Source organism: Brassica napus, chromosome C2, assembly GCF_020379485.1.
Source record: "Brassica napus cultivar Da-Ae chromosome C2, Da-Ae, whole genome shotgun sequence".
NCBI classification, from domain to species: Eukaryota; Viridiplantae; Streptophyta; class Magnoliopsida; order Brassicales; family Brassicaceae; genus Brassica; species Brassica napus.
The window spans coordinates 50,243,259-50,264,133 of NC_063445.1; the positions used below are offsets into that span (position 1 = coordinate 50,243,259).

The window sequence follows — 20,875 nt, forward strand, 5'->3', positions numbered from 1 at the left end:
TTTCTAAACTAAACAAAAATTTGTTTTTTCATGATGCAGAAATTTCATCAAAAAACTAATAGATTAATCTAAAAAAAAAAAAAAAAATTTCTACAACTTTCTCTGGTTGTAGCCACTTATTCGTCTTGTAACCACTTAATTGAGTTATTATTTTGTTTTCAATAACACTTACTAAAAATGCATGAAAATGATAATAGTGTTATAATTAATTCAAATGAAAAATATATAATCAGGTAAATACAACAGTAGAGAACATCATTTTGAAACTGGTTTATATAATTAGTTTGTAAATTTAATGAATCTTTCAAATTGTCAAAGTTCCAAGAGAGAGTATTTGGATTCAAAAATAAATTTCATGTTTATTTTTAGCTGTTAAAGATACAAAAAAAGTAATTGGGTGAAATATAAGATAATTAGTTGAAGAAAATAAATACATGAGTTTAGACTTTAGAAAAGGATATTAGATTTTTGTTTATAGTTGGTTTGTTTTAGTTTATATGACTACGATTAAAGAATCATTTAATAAATCATATAAATATGGAAACTACGATTATCAATAAAGGAATAAAAATCTGTCAGATTCTCTACCGTATTAGAAAAAGAATAACAAAGAAAGGTAAAACTTAAGAATAAACAAATAAAGCTTCAACCACTAGGCCAATAAGAAATATTAGTCAAAAATTTGGTGCCCCTAACCTATATCAGAATATTGGCGCCTAAAGCCCTAGTTTCACGGACTTTAGCCCAGGACCAGTTCTGGATGAAACGTAACTCTCACCTCCTAGGTAAGGTAAACTTAGGGGTGTTCAATCCGGATATCGGTTCGGTTTAGGTTCGGTTTTTTTCGGTTTTTGATATTTCGATTAGTAAAATATAATTACCATTTTAAATCCATATTTACTTCAATCTGGTTCGGTTTATATACCGTCGGTTTTCGGTTTATTCGGTTTTATACTAAAAAACATAATTATTAGGTCATATTGTCAGCACAATCATTTATTAAAAATATATTACATGTTCAAATAAATGAACAAAAAAGTAAAAATGCTTCTACCATCAAATAAAATAATCAAATCTATAACTAAAATCAAAGCTTGAAATTTTGAAAATAAAAATATGAAACAAAACAGAAACATGGAAGAAAAGTTTTTCCACTCTTCCATATTTAGTGTTCATTAAAGTCATGTTTTTTCAATTGAACAAAAAACTCTGTTTGTTTACAGATAAGAAAAAAGTTGTGAAAATTTTTCATTAATTATTGTCCATCAAATTTATAATCTTCACATTAATTTGGTGAAGACTAAAATAAAGCAAAACGATCAAAAGAAGACTTAGAAAATAAGATGTCTGAATTGCGATGTATTGTTATTTAATTATAGCTCAAGTGTTTTACAAATTAAGGTTCTTTATTACTATAAAATTATGGTAATAGTTATTAACATAAATTTAACTTATTCAACAAATAGATTTTCATGTATTGTTATAAAATAGATACATATTTACATGTTTCTACTTTTAATCGGTTTTGTTCGGTTTATTCGGTTTAATCGGTTATATATCAAACCATATCAAAATCCTACGGTTTTTATAAAATTATATTCATTCGGTTTATATGATATATACCAAAACCAAACCATATTGTCTATTTCGATTCGGTTCGGTTCGGTACGGTTTGGTTTTACCATATTGAAGAGCCTTAGGTAAACTATATACTAGCACGTTGCTGTCTTGTTTTCCTTTTTTTTTTTATTTGAACACCACACGTCACTGTCTTATATCCTTTTTAATGTATAACTTTCACTGATTAATGAAATTATTTATAGACATTTATGGGTTATGTTTGGGCTTTTACATGTTGATGGTGACGAATCGGCATGACTGAAGTTGATGGGCCAACGGCCTATTTTCAATACCTAATGTCAACAAGTGCCACAAACTTTAGAAAACGACGCAATCATACTACAAAAGCAAAAGCGCCTTGATAACTGCGACCCCTTTTGTGAAAGAAAACATGCAGCAGAGATAAGAGATCTAAAATTAAATTTGTTATTTCAACTAAATGTTAAATATCTTACGATCAAATCTTGAACTATAGAAGTGCTAATGTGATTACATTCAAGTGAAGATAATTTATCTAAACTTCAGCGAATATTAGGCATGGACAAAAAAATCAGAGCCCGATATCCATCCGTAAAATGTTATAGGTCCTTTGTCGCTACTTGATGATGGGCTTTTATGTCTCCAACACTAGACTGGACTTCAGAAAATGTTATAGGTCCTTGTTGATTAATACCTCTAATGTGGTGCCCGGGTCAGAGCCGGCTAAAATGAGGGACAAACGGTGCTACCGCCCCGGATCCAAACCCGTGTCCCCCCGTAACTTGATAGTTAAGGGCCCAATTTTTTTTATATATACATATTTTTATATAGAAAATTTTAAGTATTTATTAAATTTGGTTTAAAAAGGGTCCTAAAATATTTTACATGTATATAATTTGTTTTTATCAAAAAATTTACAAAGCTGTTGCTGATAAAAAAAATTAAATATAGTTAAATTTTAATTAAAAATGAACATTAAAAGCGTAATTTTTTTTCTTTCATAAGTCCAAATAAATGTTGAGCCGGCCCCGGGCATCGCATGGAGAGAGTCAAAGAGGCTCGGATGAGAGAGTGCAATCACACAAATAATAAAAGGAGCATATACTGATCAGAGAGCCTGTCCACGTAGGACAATAAAATCCACCAATCAGGAGTTCTTTTTTTGACACGTCATCTCTGGTGTTTGTTGTTGGACTTCAATTTTTTTCCAATGAAAGAATGTTAATGTGTTGGTCCAGTAAGCCCATCTCTATTGCTTTGGCTTCTTCTTCACGCCGTCGTGAGGCGAGAGCCTCGACGTTTTCCTTTCTTTTTTCTCCAGATCCCGTTTTGCTAGATCGAATTGTGAGACCTTTTGTTTTCCTCTCTTCGTTTTCCGTTTCGAGATCTGATCAATCAATACGTTCTCCACTTTCTTTCTACATTTAATCTGATTTATGGATTCTCTCATCCTTTTGCGTTCTGATCTCATTTATAAAACTCTTACTTTGAATTTTATTTCGATCAAACTTGAATATCGCGATGAGTTCGAACGGAAAATTGACGTTGTCCGGTGATCCGAGTTCGAAGAAACAAAGAGGTGTTGGGGCTGACTCCTTTCCCGGAACGAACAAGTCCATCGGCAAACACGGTGGCTCTTCGGGCCTCTCGATCGGCGATCCCTATTCGAAAAAATCCAAAGGCGATGCGTCTGTCTCTTCTCCCGGTCTGAAAAAACCCATCGGCGCGGCGGGTGAATCTTCCGGCGTCCCCACCGGCGTATCTAACTTGAAGAAAGCTAATGGTAAGAGAACCCGTGTATTTCGTTATCTTATTATAAAATCTGAGGCTTTGTGATTTCTCAGACAATGATAACGATCATACTTATTCTGCAGGTCCGATAGTTGAAAGGGCGAAGTCAGATTTATCCTCCGGCGTTAGGGGCAAAGCCGATGTCTCCTCTGACGTCAGGGGTAAAGCTATTGTCTCCACCAACGTTGGGGAAGTGATGTTCTTCAAAGATGTGAAATTCGGTCCTCATGAAGGCGAGGTGAGGTTTCGGTTGATCCACTTTTGGGAAGCTCGAAATGTTCTGACGAAGCTTCTTCTCGGTCTCGAGATGCTTCTCATCGACGAAGAGGTATAAACCGAGTTATTTTTTATGTTATAAGTTAACAAATTGTTTAAACTACAAGCTAAGATATCATTTTAGCTTCAAACTTATCTGTCTATTCCGAGTTGATATTTTTAGAATCAAATATATATTGATGCACTTGTGTGATTTGCTCTACGTTTTTAGATCGTTATTACTGTCTCGCTTGTGTGATTTGCTCTACGTTTTTAGATCGTTATTTATATCAACAGAAACGTTTTTGAACTTACTGAATTCATATTGCCTGTTGAGTATCTTTAATATCTTTGTTCACCTTTTCAGATATTTCCTGTCTATCTTTTCTAATATAACTCTTTCATGTTGTTAACAGGGAACTGTTATCCAGGGCTTCATCTCATCTGCAAGGATTGAAACCTATTTGCCACACATGACAGTGGGTGGCATTTACAGACTCAACAATTTTTTCGGGTCTAGACATAAGACTTTGTACCGAGTAGCTGAGCCAAGTGTCGTTATCACCTTCTCATCGACATCCGCTCTCTCTGTTCTGGAGAACAGTCTGGTATGTTTCCCTGATGACCGTTTCCGGTTCCATGGATATGAAGAATTCAATGCTGCCTGCGACTTGAAAGGAGATCTCTATGGTAAGTTCTCACAATCATTCCACCCCATCATCATATGTATACGATGATGTTTAGTTTATTTTTGGGTTTGTCCAATCTTATATATATAGGTTTCATTGCTGCGAATATAGTATATAAAGTATTGAATTTGAATGATGTCTTTTGCAGATTATGTTGGCCACATCAAGCTTGTGAATGGGCAGGTTCTCAATGACAGTCTCGTGCTAGATGAATCTGAGATAGCTTCAACTCGCCGCGTTTTGCTTCATGTGCAAACACATGAGTAAGCTAATACATATCTTCTTCCATTTTCATATATTGTTTCTCTTACCACACGTGTTTTGGATGTTGTAGAGGCCCCGTTATGAAGCTATACCTATGGGACAAAGCTGCTTTCGACTTCAGTGAAAAATTTAAAGCATCTGGAGGAACTGCAAAAGTTATTTTAGTCACCACACTAAACCCGAAATGTTTTGGAGGTTTGTATATCAACTTTTGTTTATTGTTTAAGAAGATACTTAGGATGGTTAATGATTCTTAAATGTGTAGTTTAGCTTTGAGGAATAGAACTGCAATCGATTGGATTTGTAGTTTAACAGCTTTGAGCATTTGTAAAGTCTGTGAAGCATTAAGTGTTGAGTAACTCGATAGGTTCTGGGTATCATAAATTATAGATGTGCATAGTCTCTTCATCTTAATTTATTAAGATTTTTGATCTGTATTACATCATTGGAACTGGTATAGGTGCCCTATCTCTATCTTCCATGGCCCCATCACGGGTATTCATGGACAGTGATGTCCAAGCAACCCGAGATTATTTCACTTGGTAAGCATATTGTTTAACATATCTTCATTGTTTTCCAGTATGGTACTTATGCTTTGACATTGTCTTCAGGTTGGTCTCAAACTCAGATGTCGCCAACAGAGTTGATGCAGACGTTGTCACTAAGACTGAAACAGTGACCATATGCGAACTCTTTTCTTATATGAAGCAAGCAGCTGCCAAGGTAGTTTATTACCAATGGATAACACATTAACTATGATAGTCTCTGTTTCTCATTTAATTTTAAAACTTTTTTGCAGGTTGCTTGGTTTGAGTGCATAGCGACCGTTGCTGATGCTGTGCACGGTTCAAGCTGGTATTACATAGGCTGCGGTGTGTGTCACACTAAGGCAACCAAAGGGCCTACCACCCTTATGTGTAAGAAGTGTGGGAAGAGTGATATTGTCGGTGTTGCACAGTAAGTTAACCAAATTTGCGTATACTTATTCTTTCAAAGGATTCATTATTCATATGCTCACGACACAGGTTTCTAGCCAAGATCTCTGGGTACGATAAGAGTGACCAGGCGTTTTTTGTTCTCCTTGGTGATGCTGGTCACTAGTTGACTGGAAAGAAAGCCTCTGAATTGGTTGAGAGCTATTTTGAGGTAATTACAGACCTGCCCATCTTTGTTATTTGAAACTGTATTCTTACAATATAGTTAGAAATGTGTAGTGACAATTGTTTGAATGTATGTTAGGCCAATGAGAGTGTAGGAGATGATCACATAGTTCCAGTGGCTCAAGCTCTGTCTGATACCATAGGACAGACTCGCAAGTTCATTGTGAAAGTATCAAATCACAATTTGACTGGCAAGACCCAATCTTTGACTGTGACAAAGGTGCTCCTTTCAGACGATCCAGAACTTGAAGGCGAGTTGGAGGAAGATTCGATTATCCCAGCCGCCCAGAAAACTTTGGATGATGGAGGTGCTGAGGATGATCCTTCCATGGACTCTAAGGGCGAAAAGGTGAAAAGAGCTGCTGAAAATGATGAAGCAGATGCTCCTAAACGAGCCAAATGTGGCTAGGATGTTTAAAGTGGTGGTGCTTATGGTTACTAGACGTTTATGATTTTTTAATTTTCAATTTCAAACTTCATATTTGCAACAATTGAATGTCTTTCTTGAAAACTCTTTTTGGTTAACTTATGTTATTGCTTTCTTTTTAAGTTTGATTTTGCTCCATATATTTGTTTCGATACTCATCTTAAAAAGCATAAAATGTTTGATATATACTATATCTGAACATGCACCAAAGCCCTACAAAGGGCTAATACCATATCAACAAGGGAATGAACTGAAGCTCATGATCATATTTTTGAATTTTCCATTTCTTGCTAATCAAAATCTGTACGATAGGTTTTAAATTGAGGCGTCTTTCACATGCTGTTCTGTTCCTCTATTAATGTTTTCGTATGTTTATAAGACATTCTTATAAACAAACACGTAATGTAAATAATATTATATGAATACATTTTTCTCAGCCTCTATCTACTCCTATCAATGAAAAGTTATTGTAAATGTAAACATCCAATCATAACATATTTATGCTAAACATAAAATTATTATATTCTCACAATATTCCATTCCTAAACACAATATATTTAATCTCATCTCAGATTTATATTAAAAAAATGATAAATAAAAAAACACACACCAAAATGCTGAATTTGCAGACAAAATTATAAGTACTTCAGCTGCTATTTCTGTTTTGAAACAATCGCATAAACTTGAATTTTCTTAGTTTTGGAGATGCAGTTCTTTCATTCCAAACAAAACCATTAGAAGTTATTATTATTAAAATCGACTATCAACACACTTTTCCGTGCATCGCGCGGAGAAAAACTCTAGTAATTCGAGAAGTGCAATAATTGGGAGAGACAAAGTACATCATTCAGAATTAAAAATCCAGATATTAAAAGCAAAATATTTTGGTAGTTGGTTAAAAATCAACTTAAATAAATAATTGACAATATTTTAGAAAAAGAAAACTAGTGTTCTGTTCAATCATACCCATATAGGATTTGGTGGAATAATTAGGTTCAGTGTACTGAGTGGAATCAAGATAAACGTGTTTAACCTTTCCAACGTTTGTTTTGGCAACGAATCAATTTGATATTATTTGAACAATTTCCAGTAAGATAAAAGTTTGTACTTGAAGATGTCAAATCACGTTACATTTTTTGTATCTACATTCTTTTTTTTTTTTAATTTCCCTTTCATACAACATTGTTGGATTAGCATGACAAGATACAATCGGTCACAAGATGTAGTTTCATAGTACAATGGATGCAACAATTTATTGTAAAGTCATGAAAGACTTAGTTTAAAGTGATCAATTATATTACATACTTCACAGGAACAAGTAAAAGTTCATTTTTCTTGCTCACATTTAGTCCAGGAGACTCTTCCATGTCGATATCTTCAACCTCCATGCCTTCTGGTAATTTCCAGTCAAAATGAAACAACATATTAGCAAGACCAAACTCCACCATTGATGTCCCCATGTATATTGCTGGACATAGTCTCCTGCCAGCCCCAAATGGCAACAACTCAAAACTCTGCCCTTTTGGGTCAATGTTGTTATCAATAAATCTTTCAGGGAGAAACATATCTGGATCTTTCCAGGTATCAGGATCACGCCCTATAGCCCAAACATTCACATAAAGCCGTGTCTTGGGTTGAATCTGGTAGCCATTGATCTGAAATTCAGACATTACTTCTCTTGGAACTATAAGAGGTGCTGGAGGGTGTAGCCTCCATGTTTCTTTGACTACCATTTTCAGATAGTGGAGCTTCTCTATGTCATCCAAGGTTATCACTGACTTGTTCCCAATTTGATTTCTTATTTCGGATTGAACCTTCTTCATTGCTCTAGGGTTTCTCATAAGTTCTGTCATTGCCCATGTCATTGTTATTGCAGAAGTGCCTATGCCCCCAATAAGAACATTCTGTAATCAGATATAAAATAAATGTTAGAATCCTCAGGTAAAATTCTAAGGGTTGCCAATATTTATATATATATATATATATATATTTTTTTTTTTTTATCAACTCAAATATTTATATCTATAGTTACCATTAAGATTGCTTTGACATGGTTTCTTGTGAGCTTCCCATATCCAAGAACAGATTCTTCTTTCTGAAATCTCAAGAGCAGATCCACAAAATCTTCCCTACCTTTCTCTTTTTCCTCTTTATGCAAATCAAACATTTGTTCATAAAAAGCATCAAGATCTCTCACACTCCTCTCTCTCCTCCCTTGTAAGCCGGTGAGCCGGTCGACGATCCAGCCGCCGTTTGGGAAAAAATCCGAGGCAGAGAAGCTCCCAAGAAACAAAAATGCCTCGTTGATGAACTTGTCGAATCTATCGCTGTTGAGTACAGTTCCATGGAAACTCACACCAAATGCTGCCCTGCAAATCACGCCAACGGTTAAAGAAAGAAACTTCTCGCTCAAGTTAACTGGTGTTTTCTCTTGAGCTGATTTGGCGACTATGTCTATCAGCTTCTTGACTTCCTCGTCCCTGATGGGTTGCATCGTGTGAACTCGTTTAGGACTAAAGACTTCTTGCACACACAGTTTCTTGACTTCTTTCCAGTAATCATCATAGGGAGCAAAAGCAATATCCAGATAATTGTAAGAGAGCTCTCTTGGCCCTGAGAAATGATCCTATATGTGAATAAAGAAAAATTCTGTAGTATGTGTTGAGTGAGTGTTATGGTACCTGCTAAGCTTGGACGGCTACAACAATGGAGGTCATGAATTTTCAGAGCTTGTTTAGCTGTTTCAGAGGAAGAGACTACTACAGTTGGGACTCTTCCAAGCTTCAGAAACATCACAGGACCGTACTTTTTGGAGAGTTTCCATAGGGATTGATGCGGTAACTCTCCGAGCTGGTGTAAGTTTCCGATGATCGGTAAACCAGGTGGAGATGGTGGTCTTCGTTGCTGCTTCTTGCGTTTAAAGGCGGCGAGAAGAAGAATAGTGACGAAGAGAAGTGATAGAAACCAAATAGTAGCCATATAGTTTTCCTAAAAATGATGATGATAATGATGAAGGAGGCTTGCGATCTTATATATACACATTTTTAGCATTGTGGTCATTTCTCTGGTTTCAACCTTTTTTTTTTCCCTTCATTTTCAACCCTTTAAAAGAAACTAATATAGTTGAAACTTGAGAATACATTATAAATTCTATTTTTACCAAAAAAAACTAAATACTCTCTTCAATTCCACTAATTTGAAATATAAGACAAGACGTTAATATAATATTTTGAAGTCTTAAGTTATTAACTAATATAATTAAAGTTTAAATAAAAATAAATAAAATATTGGATTAATTATTTTTCAATAAAAAAATTATCTCTGCTTTTATCACTTCAAAATATTCTTGTTTTATCAGAACATGTATATTCTAAAATACGTAAGTGTCCCAATACAACAAAAACACCAGATAATGTAATACAAAATAGATCAAAAATTAATTTTATGAAGTCTAATTAATATGTAGAATTGTATAAATACAACTTAAATAAATTAGGGGTTTTTGCCAAAACTAACCCACAACTTGATTTTAACCCCAAACTTATACCCAAACTTGAATCAAATGCAAAACTAACCTAAAAGCCTAGTGAAATTACAGCTCAGCCCCTTGTGACCAAACAAAAAAACAGAAGCCATTTTTACGAATATAGCCCTAGTAAATCGTCTGAGTCGTCTGAGATGTTGGAAGTCGTCTGGACGACTGAAGTGTAAGTCGTCTGGTACCGGTTTATTTTAAAAATAATTTATAAATCTTGTAAAAAAATATTTTGATGCATGAAAAATAAAAATCAAGTAATTATAAACAGTTTTAAGTGATATAAATTAAGATATGATAAAATTGATTTGTTTTGAAGATAGATGAGTGGAAGTAGTGAATCATGAAATACTTTGGTTTAGGAGTTTGGCAAACATATGTTGTAGTATTGTATGTATTGTTATGGTTAGATTTTGGAAAACTAAAATGTTTTTTTCAAAAATTAGTTTTCACCTATATGTGTTTATTTATGTGTATAGTAAACACTTTTCAAGTTTGATTTGATTTTATGAAGTCTTTAATTAGATAATTAAGTTTAGGGGTTATGTTTAGGGTGTGGACGACTTATATTTTAGTCGTCTGTTGAATAATTTACTCGGACGACTTACATTTCAGTCGTCTGGTGAAGAAATTAAAACAGATGACTTACATGTAAGTCGTCCAAATATTCCCGCCTAAAATTTTTTTAAAAAATTATTTTTCCGCTTAAATAATTTAAACCAGAAAGTCTTCTATTTTAGTTTCCCGCTAAAAATATTTAATTTCCCGCTAAAAATATTAAACTCTTCTGGACGACTTACATGTAAGTCGTCTGTTTTAATTTCTTCACCAGACGACTGAAATGTAAGTCGTCCAGGAAGTCGTCTGAGTAAAAAATATTTAATCTAATTGGATTTTTTGTCTCCCTATATAAAGAAAAATTTACACATTCTCTCTCCTCCTCTCAAATGGCTGCAACAAAAATGTAATGTTCATCATTCTAAAACTCTCCAACCTCTCTCTAATCTTTTTGACTTGAAAACACCAAACTTTATATGAATTTTTCAGTTTTGTCTCATGTATTTCTTATTAATCTATCTCTTTTACAGGTTTTTAATCAAATGATATTCATCTTCCATTAATTTAAAGGTAAATCTATTAATTTTAGATATGTATTTTTGTGTGTTCTATAAATGTAGATTTATCTAATCTTCCACTCATTTTCTCTATTTTTAAGTCATTTGAACGTTTTTGGATATGCAGGTTTTTCAGATCTGGATTTGATATGCAGGTTTTTCAGATCTGGAAGACTTCTTGGACGACTTACCTGTTAGTCGTCTGGACTTCTTGGAAGTCTTCTGACAAAGTCGTCTGGACTTCCAGGAAGTCGTCTGGACTTCCAGGAAGTCGTCTGGACTTCCAGGAAGTCATCTGGACTTCCAGGAAGTCGTCTGGACTTCAGGGAAGTCGTCTGGACTTCCAGGAAGTCGTCTGAACTTCATGGAAGTCTTCTGACGAAGTCTCCCTTTCATAATAGATCTGAGCGTTTTGGTAAGTTCTTATGTCTGATTTTTCTTCATTTGGGAACTTCTTGTTGTATAAAGTTCTTACTTTTTTCCCAAACTAAAACTCTCCAAACCCACTCTAATCTCTTTGACTTGAAAACACCAAACTTTATATGAATTTTCCAGTTTTGTCTCATGTCTTTCTTACTAATCTATCTTTTTTGCAGGTTTTTAATTAGATGGTACTCATCTTCCACTAATTTAAAGGTAGATCTATTATTTTTAGATATGTATTTTTGTGTGTTCTGTAAAGGTAGATTTATCTAATCTCACTCATTTTTTCTGTTTTTAAGCCATTTGAACGTTTTTGGATATGCAGGTTTTTCGGATCTGGATTTAATATGCAGGTTTTTCAGATCTGGAAGACTTCTGGGATGACTTACCTGTTAGTCGTCTGGAAGTCGTCTGGAAGTCGTCTGGAAGTCGTCTGGACTTCTTGGAAGTCTTCTGACAAAGTCGTTTGGACTTCCTGTAAAGTCGTTTGGACTTCCTGTAAAGTCGTCTGAACTTCCTAAAAGTCTTCTGACAAAGTCGTCTGAACTTCTTGGAAGTCGTCTGGACTTCTTAGAAGTCGTCTGGACTTCTTAGAAGTCGTCTGGACTTCTTAGAAGTCGTCTGGACTTCTTAGAAGTCGTCTGGACTTCTTAAAAGTCGTGTGGTCTTGTCTACTCAAGTGGAATCCAAGCTTGTCTTTGTAGAGGAATGATCTATAATAGTTTTGTTTGTGGTCTGTTTTGTGAATTGCATGTCTACTCTTTTAGTTGTGAATTTTTTGTAAAATCAGTAATAATGTTTTCCAAGATGTATTAAATGTGCTAACAATGTGTTTACACATTTACAAATCAATGAAATAATAGACTTCAGTAGCCTTTTTCTTATCTTTGGATCTCTCATATGCAATAATAAACTCCAATGGCCTTTTTCTCATCTTAATAAACAAGAATGTTGGTAGCTTTATATTGATACAACATTTTAAGAAGTATTTTAACCCTTCTTCCAACTCATAACAATAGTCATCATTATTGTCTATAACAATAATACTTAAGAGATGGAAACAAACAATAGTAACTAGTCTTGAAGTAAATAGAACATATTTTGTAAATATGAGTTTTACATATCTTGAAGTTACTTATCACTCTTAAAAATACAAGTTATTCAAAAACTAACGTAGAAGACTTAAAAACTAGCGGAGAAGACGCAGACGACTTCAATCTAAGTTGTCCAGACGACTAAACTATACGTCGTCTGGTCAACACAGAAGTTATTTTTGCAATTGACTTTGAAATCTGTTATTTTGGACGACTGAAAAATAAGTCGTCTACTATTGTTTGGCTAAAAAAAAAACTCCAAAAAAGCTAGACGACTTACATTTCAGTCGTCATAGGTTAGTTTTGCATTTGACTGGATAATTTCAGAAGTTTGACTTTTCTGGACGACTTACATTTCAGTCGTCTAGTGAAAATTAAAATAACAATATTTTTTTAAAAGTAGACGACTTACAGTTAAGTCGTCATAGGTTAGTTTTGCAATTGAAAAAAAAAACTTCAAGATTTAATTATATACAGACGACTTATAATTCAGTCGTCCACGAGACGACTGAAATGTAAGTCGTCCAGGATTTACGAGGTTTGACCAGAATCTCAGAAAAAAATCCTGGACGACTTACAAGTAAGTCGTCTCGTGGACGACTGAAGTATAAGTCGTCTGTGTATAATTAAATTTTGAAGTTTTTTTTTTCAATTGCAAAACTAACCTATGACGACTTAACTGTAAGTCGTCTACTTTTAAAAAATATTATTATTTTAATTTTCGCCAGACGACTGAAATGTAAGTCGTCTGGGGAAGTCAAACTTCTGAAATTATCCAGTCAAATGCAAAACTAACCTATGACGACTGAAATGTAAGTCGTCTAGGTTCTTTGGAAATTTTTTTGAAACCAAACAAAAACAGACGACTTAACTTTCAGTCGTCTCAGGTTACAGATTTCAAAGTCAATTGCAAAAATAACCTCTGCGTTGACCAGACAACTTCCAGGTAAGTTGTCTACAGCCAGACGACTTCCCAAGTAAGTCGTCTGACGAACAGATCTGGAAAAAAACTCGATGTCATACCTTAATATGGTGAGATAAGTTCCTTAGCATACATAAGGCTTCTCCAAGCACACAGAATCACAAACGAAAGTAACCCACCCAGAATCGTTAGCTTCTATGACTCTATGAACCATAAAAAATTTAGAATCAAAATCTTGGGTTTTTTTAGCTCATTGTGGAGAGAAAGTGAGAGATATGTTGTGTTTAGTTCACAAGAATGGAAAAAGAAGAAGGGTAAATCGATTTTGGGAGCATTAAGAGCTTCAAATTGGTTGTTCATGGTGGTTGTGGTATTGATGACAATGACAATCTTGTAATTACTTGAAGATGATGAGGGTGAGAGAGTAAAAATGTCATTTTCGAAAAAAAAAAGGAAAAAAAAAATTGATGGCATTTTCGTAAATTATATGAACTTGTGGGGTGAATAGGGAAAAACCAATTTTCAAAAAAAAAGGAGGTTAATTTTGTGTTTGACTTTAAGTTATAGGTCAATTCTGCAAAAAGCCCTATAAAATATAAGAAAAAATGTAACATATAAGAAAAATATAACATTATAAGGTTTCCTCAGTTTTGTAATTTAAAGTCGTTTTTAAAAAATAAAATATAACATATAAGGTTTTCTCATTTTTGTAATTTAAACTCATTTTAAAAAATTCAAAATATAACATATAAGGAAAAATCTAATTTTTTATATGGTTAACGTGATTGTTTAATTTTTTAATAATATAAAATTTAACAAAAATGAATAAAAGCATCTCCAACAGCCCTCTATCCCTTTATTTTTTAAATAGTTTTGCATTTCAATAGTCTTTTATCTCTTTATTTTTTAATGGGGTGAACAATACACCTTCAAATAAAAAAAGTCACTATTCAGACCCTTTAAACACTATTCACTTTTCACTTTAGTCCATACAATTATCTATGTCTTACAATTGCATGATAACTTTTTATATATCATATTTTAGTACTTATCATTATAGTTTATTAAAACTATTTCATTTAAAAATATATTAATTAACATTTTTATATCATTTATAGTTATATTTGATTACATATAATTATATTTTTTCAAAAATATTTTCTCTTAATATCTATGAAATAGTATGTTTTATTGATTTTTAAAAGTTTAATGATGATATTTAATTATTATACTGTTGAGGACTAAAATATAATATTTTAAAAATTTAAAGAAAATATATAAAGGACCACCATTGGAGAACCACCCCTTTATCTATTTATTTTAAGTAGGTTAGGATACAAAAATTGTTATCAAATCTTTATCTTTATTATCAAATTTTTATTATTCATAGTCATTAATTATCATATATATGTTAATTATATTAGGTAATTTCATAGTTTTTATTTAAGGAAAAAATACACGATTTTTATATTTTAGGTTAATATAATGTTCCCTAGTAATTAGATTTGGAATAACATTTTTTCAATTGATTATTAAACTGCCACGTAAGGTAAATTAACATCTTAATTGAGTGACATTTAAACAAGATCTCTTTTTAATTAGTGCAAACTTAAAGTTATAACTTTTTTAATAATCTTTAATTAATATACGGGGATATGTTTGTTGGTATAACCAATCAACTTACATAAAAATGAATCCAAATATGCGACGTCGACTATGAAAAGAATAGAAATTGGTGAGCAGACGACAAGGCCACAAAACACATGGATCACGTGCGACAAAGTTAGCTGAGCTGAGCTTACCTTTCCATAGTACGATTTAGTCGAATGGCTTGATCAGAGGTCAATAAGTGAAGAGTTTGGAATTCTATTATTTTATTTTTGTCATCTAGTAGATTATATTAAAGCATAAAATGAATTAAAAATCAGCAAAAACATCAGTTTTCCCAGAGCCAAGAGCCTGACAAAGATCAAAATTCCTTCGGAGCCATGACTGAGAAAATATCGTACTCGAATCCGAAATTCGCACTGTCGATTTCCGTTTAAATTAGGAAAGATAGAAAACCTTAAATTTCCCAGAGGTCCAATATATCTGCTAAACCACACGCCAATCAATCAGAATACGAAAATATGGACGAAAAATAAATATATGGAATCGAAAAGAGAACAAGAAAGATTTTTATTCCGAATCCGCGTTTGAGCGTAACAACAAGGTAAGAGCCTTCGGCCACGAGAGCTGTCGGTGAAATTCCTAGTTCTAGCAACCTAAGACTTGAAAACCTAGTTGAGTCGCAACTCGATAAGAAAATTGTCTAAATGCTCTAAGTTTTTTGCTCTGAGTAAAATTATTGCCTCCCTCTGGGCCTCCAACTTCGACATTCTTATATACTCTCCAAGAGGCGGTTTGCTCTTTCCTTTTCTGCCCTCGGCCGAATTTATCGCTTCGCGGAAATATTCCATTTTTCCTCGATCTTCCTGTTTATCCTCAGAAACTTCACATTTATCCTCTGAACTTGACATTTATCTTCTCCTGCAAAAAAGGGGTAAACCGTCATAACGATTTGGGCTCGATTTCGCATAAGATCACAAGTGGGCTTTTTGCCGCATTCTGGACCCTTTCGGGCCGTTCTCGGACTTAAGCGTTTTTCACGATTTTATAGAAAGAGCTTTTTTGAAACGACGTCGATCTCGAAGAACATCCAAACTTCTCATATAGCGTAGGCAGTTAAAGGTGTTTTAGTTTACCGTTGCCGTTTTATAAATCCGAATCTCCTTCGAAAGAGCGAGTTCTTTGCGGTTTCCAAGCTGTAAAGTTCCGATGGTGACTCCGATCGAGACGAAACAAGAGTCCATTCGATCTGATCACAGAAGAGGGAGCTACGAAAATGGGACGAAGGCAGCATGTTCGTTCCAACTCGGCAAATGGGCGAGTTGGACGTCTTGTTCAGTCCAACTCGCCCATTTGGCGAGTTGGACAGCTTGCTCGATCCAATCCTCCCGTTTGGTGGGTTGGACGTTGGTGTTTTGTTGTCCGGGATCCGTTGTCCAGGGCCTCGAGCAACCTTCCTTGAAGGCTTATCTTGTAAATCCCTTTCGGACTTGTTATGAAACTTGATTTAGTTCTTCCGTTTCTCTATTCTTTTGAGAATTATCTTTTCTTTTATTTTATAGCGCGTTTTTCTGCCATAGCTTGTGTTCGGCCAGGAAACAACGTCTTGATTGCGTCTGGGATCCCCAGATCGCGCCAATTACGTTATGAGTCGGGAATTTGATGCCTAAGTGGTAGGTCGATGGGACTGCCTTCATGGCCCATGATGACGTTGTAGATGGTCGGGTGGTCGACGACCGCGAAGTCGACGATTTTCATGACTTCTTTCACCGCGACTGGCAGTTTGATCGATCCGAGAGATAGATGTCGTGCCCTCGAAACCAGTTAGCGGCTTGGGCGATGGTACGACTTCTCCTACCTCGACGTTCATCCTCTTGAGAGTGTCGTGGAGGATGACATTGACTGTGCTGCCTGTGTCGATGAGACCCCTTGCGACCTCGAGGTCTCTTATCACTTGATCGATTACGAGTGGATCGCAGTGGGGCTGGTCGATCCCGCCAGCCTCTTCTTCGTCGAAAGTGATTGCCCCTTACGGGAAGTCGCTGGGCGCGGACCAGGCTAGCGAGTTCGCGCTTGTCTCGGCCTTATGCTGATAAGATTTGATGGCAGAGACGGTATTGCCACAATACTACGATCCTCCGATGATCATATTGACTCTGGGGCGGCTACTGTTGTTGCCCTTCTTTTCATGTCTTCTTCCGCGCTTTTCACCCGGTCGGTTCCCTTGGAAAGAGTTTTCCGATTGGGGAGCCTTATCGTTTCTTGGGAGGCGATCCGAGTTGCGGACGAGGTCTTTTATGCTTGATACTTCGGCGAGTTCTCCTGCAAGCAGTTTTGCGGCCAGACTTGCGCCGAGAACTTTACAATTAACGGTTGAGTGGCCGTGATGAAAGTCGCAGAAGACGTTCTCGTCGTAGTTTGGATTTTGGGTCCACGTATTACCCGTCGTCCGGCCTTGCTCTGGTTCAGAATTGATGGCGTAGTTGTGTGCTCCCTGGGTCTCTTCTTCCCCGCGATAGACGTTTTTGTCATTTCGTGGGTTTTTCTTTTTTGACTTCTGATCCGACCCAGGATCCTTTGACGACGTCTCCGTCGGCTTTTGTTTTTGCGACAAGACCTTCGTCTCTTCCTCGATGATTATGTAGTCCGCGGCCTTTGTGGAGCGCGTCCTGGATTGTACGCGGCATGTCCAAGGTTGTCCACTTCCTGAGCTTCGACTTGTACCAGAGCGTCTTTCAAAGCGCATCTATGGCCATTTTGTCGCTGATTCCGCTGACTCTAGCCATCACGGTTTTGAACCGTTTTATTAAGTCGCGGAGAGACTCGTCTTCTCCCTGGGATAAACTCCAGAGGTCGACGTCAGAGGTTTATCGATATATGAACATAGTGTACTGTTTGAGAAACTCCGAAGCGAGTTGGCAGAAACTCCCGATAGAGTTTCACTTCAGACGAGAGAACCACTCAAGCGCCGCTTCGCGGAGGTTCTCGACGAAGAGGCGGCATTCGCCGGCATCCCTTTCACTGTCTCTAAACTTGGCTCTTCCCATCGGGATCTGGAAAGCCTGCAAGTGTGCCTTGGGATCGGTTGTACTGTCGTAAGAAGCCACTTTGAGATTTCCAGGATCCGAAACTCTAGTCTTGGTGATGCAGGTAGTGAAGGGTGTTTTTCGAGCCTCCTCGAGGAGCTGGTCGATCTTGGGTGCAGTGCTAGTAGCGTGATGGATTTTGGATTTCACCGCTCTAATTTCCGCAGCTGTCTTCATGATATGATCACGAAGGTCGCGAATCTTGGATTTTTCGCTAGCAGATTTCCGACCTTGTCGGCGTTTGCCGCGAGTAGTCCGAGTTTGCTCCTCGGCCAGTTCCTCTTGTTTGTCCCAAAAGATGGCTTCTTCCTCTTGGGTCATAGGGTCGTCGAACTGGAAATCATCCCGAGCCGCTCGGCTCCTTGTTCGGCGTGGGTGCACATCTTCATCTTCATCCGTAGGTTCGGAGTGACTGCTAGAATCCAAATCGACGCGTTCAATTTCTTCATCCTCTTCACCTTCCTTTATAAGAGGAAGGTCTTCCGGCTCTTTCCGCGTTGGCGCGGGAGTAGTTTCATCAGGATTTTGTCAAGACGATTTCCTCTACGCGTTGGCAGACCGGTCGACAGGAATCATGAAATCGAGTCTTCTTCCGCGGATTCGGGTTGCTTCACGCGGAAGAACGGCCCTGGTTCTCGCTGTTAGGCCTTAAACCTGTTTAGCGAGAGAACTCATGACCTTGTCTTGTTCTGCTAACTTCTTTTCGAAGTTTGAGAACATCTTCTTGACTTCCTCGAACGCTGCGGTGTTTGCATCGGTGTTGACCGCGGTTACGTTCCTTGCTGGAGTCTTCTCAACGTTGTCGGCGGCGGCAGTGCCGTCAAGAGTTTTTTTGGTTATTGAGATCGTCGGCTGGCATGTCTGGGTGAGCGTTGGTGGCTGAGAGTTAGATTGATCCGTACCCCCCCTCCTTCTAGCGCCAAACTGTGGGAACCAAAATTCGCACTGTCGATTTTCGTTTAAATTAGGAAAGATAGGAAACCCTAAATTTCCAGAGGTCCCGAATATCTGCTAAACGACACGCAAAGCAATCAGAAAACGAAAGTATGGACGAAAAATAAATATATGGAATCGAAAAGAGAGCAAGAAATGTTTTTATTCCGAATCCGCGTTTGAGCGTAACAACAAGCTAAGAGCCTTCGGCCACGAGAGCTGTCGGCGAGATTCCTAGTTCTAGCAACTTAAGACTTAAAAACCTAGTTGAGTCGCAGGTCGATAACAAAAACGAAAAATTGCCTAAATGCTCAAAGTTTTTTGCTCTGAGTAAAATTATTGCCTCTCTCTGTCCCTCCAACTTCGACATCCTTATATACTCTCCAAGAGGCGGTTTGCTCTTTCCTTTTCTGCCCTCGGCCGAATTTATCACTTCGCGGAAATATTCAATTTTTCCTCGATCTTCCTGTTTATCCTCGGAAACTTCACATTTATCCTCCGAACTTGACATTTATCTTCTGCTGCAAAAAAGGGATAAACCGTCATAAAGATTTGGGCTCGATTTCAAATAAGATCGCAAGTGGGCTTTTGCCGCATTCTGGACCCTTTCGGGCCGTTCTCGGACTTAAGCGTGTTTCACGATTTTATAGAAAGAGCTTTTTTGAAACGATGTTGATCTCGAAGAACATCCAAACTTCTCGTATAGCGTAGGCAGTTCAAGGTGTTTTAGTTTACCGTTACCATTTTATACGAGAAATCCGAATCTCCTTCGAGAGAGCGAGTTCTTTGCGGTTTCCAAGTTGTAAAGTTCCGATGATGACTCCGATCGAGACGAAACAACAGTCCATTCGATCCGATCACAGAAGAGGGAGCTACGAGAATGGGACGAAGGTAGCATGTTCGGTCCAACTCGCCCATTTAGCGAGTTGGACGGCTTGCTCGATCCAACTTGCCACGGCTTCGGTCTGTCCAACTCGCCCATTTGGCGAGTTGGACGGCTTTCTCGGTCCAACTCGCCTATTTGGCGAGTTGGACTAACCCAACTCGCTAAATGGGTGAGTTGGACGGCTTGCTCGATCCAATCCTCCAGTTTGGTGGGTTGGACGTTGGTGTTTCGTTGTCCGGGATCGGTTGTCCGGGGCCTCGTGCAACCTTCCTTGAAGGCTTATCTTGTAAATCCCTTTCGGACTTGTTACGAAACTTGATTTAGTTCTTCCGTTTCTCTATTCTTTTGAGAATGATCTTTTTTTTTTGAAGAAGAAGAAGACGTTTCTCGGGAAGTTTCAGACTTTGATTTCGTCGTAACCGATTTTGACCCCAACAATACTCCTTCCAAAATCCAACAAGAGATAAACAAACTAATTGGACAAAACACTAGAGCCTAAAATACACAGAAATTAAGAAAGAGAATACTCAAATTTCCGATGAGTCTCAGATTCGTCAACCTGAACCTATGATTGCAACTTGAAAGGAAGACCTAAAAAATCTCCAACTTAAAAGATATGGAACCATACCATTAGCTCCAAGGAAGGCCTTAAGATCATCTATCCACTGAAACAATGCAAGTTGGTGAAGACCTTGAAAATGGCTCAGCAGCACAAAGAACCTACACCCGTTCTAACCGAAGCGGAACACTATTAGCACCATAATCTAAAACTTAAAACTAAAATAAATGCAACAAAAATCAATCAGTTTTTAACCTAATTAGAACAAAAACTAACTGTGGTTTATTTTAGACGAATATATAAAACTCAATGTACCCAAACAATGGGTAAGTGAATCATTCATGGTTCTTATATTCAAAATCAGAGGTGTAACTAAATCATCGATTAAAAACTAACAAATGTGGGAACCGAAATTCACACTGTCGATTTCCGTTTAAATAAGGAAACTAGGAAAACCCTAATTTCCCAGAGGACCCGGAAATCTGCTAATTACAACACGTCAAGCAATCAGAACACGAGAATAACAACG

At 36.7% G+C, this 20,875-nt stretch overlaps 2 protein-coding genes across 2 annotated transcripts; one reads left to right on the plus strand and one right to left on the minus strand.

Annotated features, from left to right (window-relative positions):
* The first annotated feature begins 3,120 nt into the window (after positions 1-3,120).
* LOC106378678 lies at positions 3,121-6,167 on the plus strand. Its single transcript, XM_013818771.1, has 10 exons — positions 3,121-3,382; positions 3,474-3,718; positions 4,062-4,335; positions 4,483-4,597; positions 4,669-4,793; positions 5,059-5,140; positions 5,210-5,321; positions 5,398-5,555; positions 5,624-5,672; positions 5,838-6,167. The coding sequence occupies exons 1-10, from the start codon at positions 3,121-3,123 to the stop codon at positions 6,165-6,167; spliced, it is 1,752 nt and encodes a 583-aa protein (XP_013674225.1).
* Positions 6,168-7,416: 1,249 nt separating this feature from the next.
* LOC106379830 (cytochrome P450 71B37-like) lies at positions 7,417-9,354 on the minus strand. Its single transcript, XM_013819695.3, has 3 exons — positions 8,867-9,354; positions 8,218-8,798; positions 7,417-8,089 (listed from the first exon to the last, which is right to left on the minus strand). The coding sequence occupies exons 1-3, from the start codon at positions 9,162-9,164 to the stop codon at positions 7,478-7,480; spliced, it is 1,491 nt and encodes a 496-aa protein (XP_013675149.2). The 5' UTR covers positions 9,165-9,354; the 3' UTR covers positions 7,417-7,477.
* Positions 9,355-20,875: the final 11,521 nt, after the last annotated feature.

Bases quoted from the DNA above. Each gene is read 5' to 3' on its own strand.
- LOC106379830 (XM_013819695.3), bottom strand. From the start codon at position 9,164: ATGGCTACTATTTGGTTTCTATCACTTCTCTTCGTCACTATTCTTCTT. The intron at 8,799-8,866 runs GTACCATAACAC...ATCATTTCTCAG, and splicing joins TAGCCGTCCAAGCTTAGCAG to GGCCAAGAGAGCTCTCTTAC. The intron at 8,090-8,217 runs GTAACTATAGAT...ATCTGATTACAG, and splicing joins ATGTCAAAGCAATCTTAATG to AATGTTCTTATTGGGGGCAT.
- LOC106378678 (XM_013818771.1), top strand. From the start codon at position 3,121: ATGAGTTCGAACGGAAAATTGACGTTGTCCGGTGATCCGAGTTCGAAG. The intron at 4,336-4,482 runs GTAAGTTCTCAC...TGTCTTTTGCAG, and splicing joins CTTGAAAGGAGATCTCTATG to ATTATGTTGGCCACATCAAG. The intron at 5,673-5,837 runs GTTCTCCTTGGT...AATGTATGTTAG, and splicing joins AGAGTGACCAGGCGTTTTTT to GCCAATGAGAGTGTAGGAGA.